General features: G+C 35.8%; 1 protein-coding gene across 2 annotated transcripts; it reads right to left on the bottom strand.

Annotated features, from left to right (window-relative positions):
- Positions 1–401: 401 nt before the first annotated feature.
- Positions 402–6,611, bottom strand: NXT2 (nuclear transport factor 2 like export factor 2). 2 transcript variants are annotated; one of them, XM_016198343.2, is made up of 5 exons: positions 6,563–6,611; positions 6,248–6,332; positions 5,098–5,184; positions 3,449–3,593; positions 402–2,535 (listed from the first exon to the last, which is right to left on the bottom strand). In XM_016198343.2, exons 1-5 carry the CDS (start codon positions 6,574–6,576, stop codon positions 2,354–2,356), a joined length of 513 nt encoding a protein of 170 aa, XP_016053829.1. In that variant the 5' UTR covers positions 6,577–6,611; the 3' UTR covers positions 402–2,353. The 2 variants fall into 2 exon arrangements, with proteins under 2 accessions (XP_016053829.1, XP_016053838.1); XM_016198352.2 differs by lacking the exons at positions 6,248–6,332; positions 6,563–6,611 and adding an exon at positions 5,961–6,060.
- Positions 6,612–6,933: the final 322 nt, after the last annotated feature.

Here is a 6,933-nt window from a genome sequence, read left to right on the forward strand (position 1 = left end):
TCAATAAAGATATATTTAAAAAAAAAAAAAAAAAGAATATAATCAGACAAAATGTAAAAAAATATACTGTATGTTAGATGTTTATCAGAGCCTTGTTAATATTAATGTAAAAACATTAGAGATTGATTTAAAAATTACAGAATAGGCAAATCCATAGAGACCAAAAATAGACTAGATGTTGCAGGAGCTGTGGGGAGGGAGAAATGGGTGTAACTGTGAATGGGTATGGGGTTTCTTTGACAGTGATGAAAATGTTCTAAAATTAGACTTTGTGACATTTTCATAATTCTGTGACTATATTAAAACCATTAAATTGTATATTTTAAATAGGTGAATTTTACGGTGTAGGATTAGATCTCAATAAAACTTTTTTAAAAAAATCAAAAGATCTTAAAACGAGCTTGAGAAAACTTGTCATAACAAATTTTATTTTTTTCAAGTTACAAAAATATGTGCATGTCAAAAATACAGTCTAGTCCATATAAGAGTAGTTCCAGCCATTTAAAAGTTATACAGAATTTGGAAAACAGTTCATACACAAGTCTTAAAACATTCAGCTCATGAATAGTATACAACCACTCAATTTACTTATTGCTAGTTTTATGCAGCTCTTACTTGAGAATGCTCTCCACAAAGGAAAGAGTAGTGCTTGGGCACTCTGCTTGTTGCTGTTAAAGCTGTGGTTTTTAAAAAACCAACCCAAAATCCAAGTAAGTTAATTTTTAATAAAGTATATATTTTGATTAGTACTTTAAAAAGGAGTGGCCTAAATTTCAATTTCACCTCCTTCTATTTAATTCTATTTTGTTGATATATCAGAAATATAATGTGTTGTTTGGGGGGAGTATGAATTACTGGTTTTCAAATGAAGTGATAAGAAACATTAACTTTGAGTTGCAAGTACAAACAAAGCTGGCACATCTAGCTTAAAAACATTAAATCAATAAATTCAAGAATGAAAAAAAAATTTAAAGTTTAACAAAAAACCAAAGCTGTATTTTTTTCTCTTTAGATGTTGAGACAAAATGAATCAATTTGTTCTTTTGAAGTTTATGGGCTAATGAAGATCCGTTGCTCTTTATTTTGTTTAAAAGACAGACTTAACCACACAACTAGAACATGTTTTAAAACAAATCTATTTGCTCACAATGCCATATAAAAGAACAAATTATACAATAAAATAAATTTGAACTTTAATGAGTAAAACAGATAATGTTCACAGTGTAAAACACAGGAAAGAAATCACTTACTTTGGGGGTGGTTAATACACAGGAGATTTTTGGCCTGAAGTTCACATGGAAGACTTTGAAGTTAAGAGAGCAATGGCTTTGTTTCCAACTTTCCTGTCAGACCCTGCTGCAGGGTCAGGTTTATTGCTGACATTTTACCCCCGTATGTTCTTGAATAAATTGAGACATATACTGGTGATAAGTATGAGGTGAACTTGGAAAAACCTTTAAAAATAATCTTTAGAACAAACGTGACACTCATGACCACTTGGCAATGAACTTATTACCTTAATGACTTAAACCCTAAAAATAGGCTACATTTTTAGGAGGTAGAAAACAAATACCAAAAACTTACCATTTGGCCACCCCTCCTAACTTTTGGCCAACCTTGTATCTCTATACTTCTCACTCTCTATTCTCCCATTAAAGCTATTAGTCTCACTGCCATTCATCACCTAAAATTATAAACCTGGAGCTGCCAAGGAAAAATCTTTTTAACATGTTTTGCTTTTAAGTCACTGAGTATATCCAATATTCAGGTATCAACTAAGAACGTGTTATACCTCTCTAGTAGATTAATTCACTTCATAAGAACACGCCAACATAAAAAACATTAGGTAACATGAAAAAAGACCACTGAACATCTCTCCCTGTGATTCTGTCAGAGTAGTTATGCAAACCAAAAGTAGTAATATTTTCATTGAACTAATTTGAAAAAGCCTTATAACAAAACTGTATTACCATTGTTTACTGAAAATAGGTATGTGTTCTAATACAAAATTAACCTAACAAAAAAAAATACTCCACTTCTTTCCAGAGAGTTATGTTGTGCTGATATCCTTTAGATAGTATTATAAAAGGATTTCATTTTTGCGATAGGCAGGGCTCACAGTATGTTAGTTCAGAGATCATGTGTTTTTAATTATTACTATAAGAATGTCCTTAGTGAAATGTATGTAAGGCATGTAAAAAAACTAGCATTAAAGCTTTTAAGGGCAATAACCCAAACTGGCAGCTGCTAGGAAAAGTGCTGCTAGAAATTAAAACCACAATGAAATGAATTAATTCACAAAAACTGTGTTGCTGAAACTAATGGACCAAAAGAGAACGGATTTTTGCCCCCTTTAGGTACTAGCCCAGTCTTGAAAACGGAAGCAATCACTTGCAATCTTCCAAACAGTGTTGTTAGGAGAAGTCTGAGCAGTCAGCAGGAAGTTCTGATTGAAGAAGTGCTGTCTGTTTCCATCAAACTTCACAGTTCCACTGGTCACAACAAGAACTGTAGTCTGCGCCTGAGTAGCTTGCTCTTTACCCACACACAAAAAGAAAAGAGGTTGGTCTCTATCTCTAAATAAGCAGATTTTCAGGCTTAAAATACATTGCTCATAATTTTACACTTAAAAAACATTTCATAGACTGTCTTTACTCTGAGCATACTTGTAAGCATGCACACCCAAAGCTAAAAAACTAAATAATCATTTCAAATATACTACAATTATTTTCTGTCCAAATAGATTTTGGGTACTCTAAAGTTTCAAGATAAAGAGCTTATATCTAGCAAAGGACAATTTGGTTCCTGTATTTATTAGTATTTCATTGGGTTTGCAACAGAGCTTTCCCATGCTTTGATTCTTAAGCTACTACTGTTTTCAAGAACTGTAAAGGAAAAAGAAATCACCCTAACCTACTACTTAAGACAATTAGGACCCATCTAGAGGTTAATCTTATAAATGAGTCTACCTTAAATCTAATTCTGTCTTGTCAAAAGTCATCCTTAAAAGAAAGACAAGAAAAATAAAAAAATAAGAGTCATCCTTTCACACAACAAATAGTTTCTTTGTGAAATTTTAGTAAGTTGTAAGATAATAAAACACATTAATCAGGGATTTTTCTCTAGAGATATTTCAAGGCATAGAAGGCAACTACTTAGAGAAAATAGATTAATTGCTCCACCAATAAAAATCACATTTAGCTTCAAATTATCTCATAAATGTTAATAAACTATAATCACACAATTCACCAACACCTACTGTTGATCTGCTGGAGACAGATCTAAAAGAATACCAAAAGTTTAATTAGACAGCTGAATTTCTCATAATATTTAACTTGCTCAGAAAAGTATACTTGTACTACTAAATGATGTTTTCTGCTTTTGGTGTTCAAGTTCAGTGCTCACTAAAGTAAAACAAAGGAGGTACCTTGAAAGACCATTATCTTACCATGAACTGGTTGGCAATCTAACATATTAACCTGGAATTCACTAGAAGGCAACACCTCAAAAAAATTAGTTAAGGCATCCAGCCCTGTAACAACATTTCCATTCCATATTAAAGTGGCCTTGTCCAGATACAGCCGGGTCAGTGCCTAAAAAGAAATGAGAAAAAGGGAAATATTTTTGCTTCTGGGAAGGCATTTTAACAGAAATGAACTGAAAGGTTACAGGTGATATATAAACATTTTCATAATCTATCTCCATCTCTACTCCCTTGGCTCCTTCCACTGGAAGACAACAGGAACAAGATTTACTCTTAAAAAACTAGGTAGCTAAATATACGTTTTTCATATTTCACTTTAGCCACAATGAGAAAACTTTGCATCCAAACTAGAAGAGAACTTTAAAATTTTGCTTTCTGTATTTAAATGAATTAAATGATCACAAGTTTCAAGCACCTACAACCCAAACCAGTTTTAGTCTCCCTCCCTTTTCTAATTTTGAGAATTAAAAAAGCTGACTTCCATCAGGCCCTACCTATACACTTCAATCCTAGTGTTTATATACATGGAGTCATTTCATGTTCAAACCATTTAATGTTGTATATGTTAGGAAGAATTAGTTCTTTTTACTACTTAAACAGCATATTTAATTCAAAAGAAAAACCAGTACTTGCTAAAGCAGTTTTTTTGTAAGTCAAGTAAGTTAAGGCTCCACTAAGGCAAAATTCAACAGTTAACTCTTTAGTCACAGCAGTTTAGTGTGCCACAGGACTCATTATTTGCTTAATTCTAAAATTTATCTTGGATTAAAAGGCCACACATATCTTGATTAGGCCGTTTTTTTTACTACTTTATTTTTGAAAAGAGAAAGGCACAATAAACATCCATTGTCACATCCCTTGTCTCTGTCCCATGTCATCAAACATCAGTACCAAGAACTTTTTACCTTCTGCCTTAAAAAATAAATTTTTAGAGATAAGATGTTAGCTTCTGTACCTGCAGCATAGAGAAAGTTCTCTGAAATACAATCCTATGCTGATAAGATATCTAGGTAAGATTGGAGCACATACTGAAAAACTACTTAGAAGATATGGCTCAGAGATAAATTACAATGAAAAAAGCTGACAAAGTGGTAAGATGTTCTTTTGGAGACTAAAAGTATCCAAATCATGTGGATTCTGCTTGTGAGTGTCAGCTACAGCTGAGGTCTATTTTAAAAATTACTGATTAATATATGCAATTAAAGGGACAAATTGCAGAACATTCCCTATAATGTCAGACCCCTTCACCAGCACTAATATTATTTTAACCAAATTGGGGTTAATTGGGGCTGAGAAAATATATTTAAATAAATATATGTTGGGTCATTTGTTAAATACAGTATTTAAATTGATTCCCATTTACCACCCTAAAAATAAAATGAGGTTAAGAGACTGGTTATCAACTTGCCCAGGGTCAGGGATAGGTAAACACAAAGCTGGTATATGATTCCAGAGTCCACACTTCCATAATACCATACCAATCCCTTCCTAAAGCAATGCACTTTTAAAGAACAATTCCAGAGTTATCACTTATGTTCTCCAGATGAATGGCTAGCTTAAAAGAAGAACCAGTATTTAACATAATAAAGAATAATTCAGACTATAACACTCACCCGCCTTCTTTTGTCCATTGTCTCATAGTAAATATTGACAAATTCCTCAGCAGCTCTACATGCCTGATCTACATAAGTTTTAAAATCCTACAAGAAAAATTTTAGAAGTGTACATTACCACCCCTCCAAACCCTCACAAACACAAAACCACCAACAGAAGCTGATGATTTATTTCAGTCACTTTGTAGCTCTGTACATAGACCACATTCTTCCATAAGAATTTGGGCATTTTAAAGATTTAGGGCTCAAAAGTTTCCAATTTTTAAAATTTTCACGATTTTGGGGTACAAATTTTTAGGACATACTCATCCCTCATTAGAGCATTTGATATATTTTTTTCTCACTTCAAATATAAATTTATAATCTAAGCTTGGAAACTGGTACTTCAGTACTTACTTTAGGCTTACAATATTTTACAAAACATTCACCATAATAAAAATGTTACAGTCTGAACCTTAAAAAAAGTAGGGGTGGGGGAATTGTCACTGAGTAAATTAGGAAAGCACCGAGTTCACTTTTCAAGCGAAAAGTTATGACCAAAATCAAAAGTTGCTGAATGAAAAAGGCAGAACAACAATAAAGTTCAATGAACTACTTGAAAAATTAGGTACTTAGGAAACTTCCTCACATTACATAAAAGTTCGCCGGCATTTGTAAAGAATTGTAAAACCGAAGAAAAGAAATGCTGTGGGGCTTTTCTCCTGCAGGAAGATTAAGTACTTTCTTCCCCAGCCATTTACCCAGTCCAGCCAACTATTTTAATTAAGAACTAGTTTCATTTCTAGCTCTGGTGATCGAAAGTTATATAGAGAGGAAGATAATCCAAAAAAAAAAAAGAAAATTGCAAGCCATAAACAACAGACCCCAACATCGTCCGCCTCTCGCTAGCTCCCAGCTCAGGGTCCTTTCCAGAATCTTAAAGAGATTGCACGGCCTCCGCAGGTACGCGGAGGGGAGTCGGGGGTCCCCCGAGCCGCCGGTGCAGGAATGGAGGGGGTCTGCAGAAAGCCGGCCCCGCCCCGAGCTCGGCGGGCCAGGCCCTGATTCGCTACTTGACCACGTGACCAGCAGCCCGCCTGAACCAGCGACCCTCCCCTCAGCCGCCCAAGCCCCGGCGCTGAGGCACCCTGCCGCACGCGCCGGCACTCACCACAGCCATGGCCATTGGAGAGCCTGAAGCAGCCTGTGGAGGCAGTGGCGGCGTCACTACTTCCTCACGTGTCCGGCTCCCTCGGCTGTAGGTGGACGAACTATTAAGGAAGATAGCGAAACCCGCCAAACTTACGGAATTCTTTCTCCCCCCATTCTCTCCCGGAAGTAGCTCGGTCCTTAGTCAAAAGGATTCCGACGTCCCAACCTTAGGCCACTTCCCTTTAGTTCCGATTGTACCCTCCCAATCTCTTCACTTGTTTGATATTTAATTTGGAAGAAAAAAAAAGTCACTTTGCTTTTGTAAACTAGATACTCGAATGTAGCCATTTTTCCAAATACAGGCCCTGAGACACGCACAAAAGAACTAAGACCCAACATGGGGAACCTCTTTGCTTTAAGAGGCGGGGCTAAGGCTAGCTGAAGGCCAATGAGAAACCGAGGAAAGACATAAAGGATCAGTAGCCAATAGGAAAAATGGGTGGAGCTTGGAGAAGAGCGCGCAATCTTACTGCGCATGACTGGCAGAGAACGGTTTAGAGTTGAGGAACATTCTGGAAGAATCGTCCTGGTATTAAACCCCGCCATCTCCTCAGTATTCCTACAGCAATTCGCCATTTGATTTTGCACTAGTCAGTGGAAAAGGTTCACCCCGTTCCTCCATTTTTAAAGACCTAAAGTGAAGCG

Source organism: Miniopterus natalensis, chromosome X (genome assembly GCF_054644295.1).
Source record: "Miniopterus natalensis isolate mMinNat1 chromosome X, mMinNat1.hap1, whole genome shotgun sequence".
Taxonomy (NCBI): Eukaryota; Metazoa; Chordata; class Mammalia; order Chiroptera; family Miniopteridae; genus Miniopterus; species Miniopterus natalensis.

Excerpts from the sequence above, each read along its gene's own strand:
- NXT2 (XM_016198343.2), bottom strand. Across the intron at positions 5,185-6,247 it reads CTCCAATGGCCATGGCTGTG|GATTTTAAAACTTATGTAGA; the intron begins GTGAGTGCCGGC and ends TTTTTCTTGTAG. Across the intron at positions 3,594-5,097 it reads CAATGGACAAAAGAAGGCGG|GCACTGACCCGGCTGTATCT; the intron begins GTGAGTGTTATA and ends ATTTCTTTTTAG.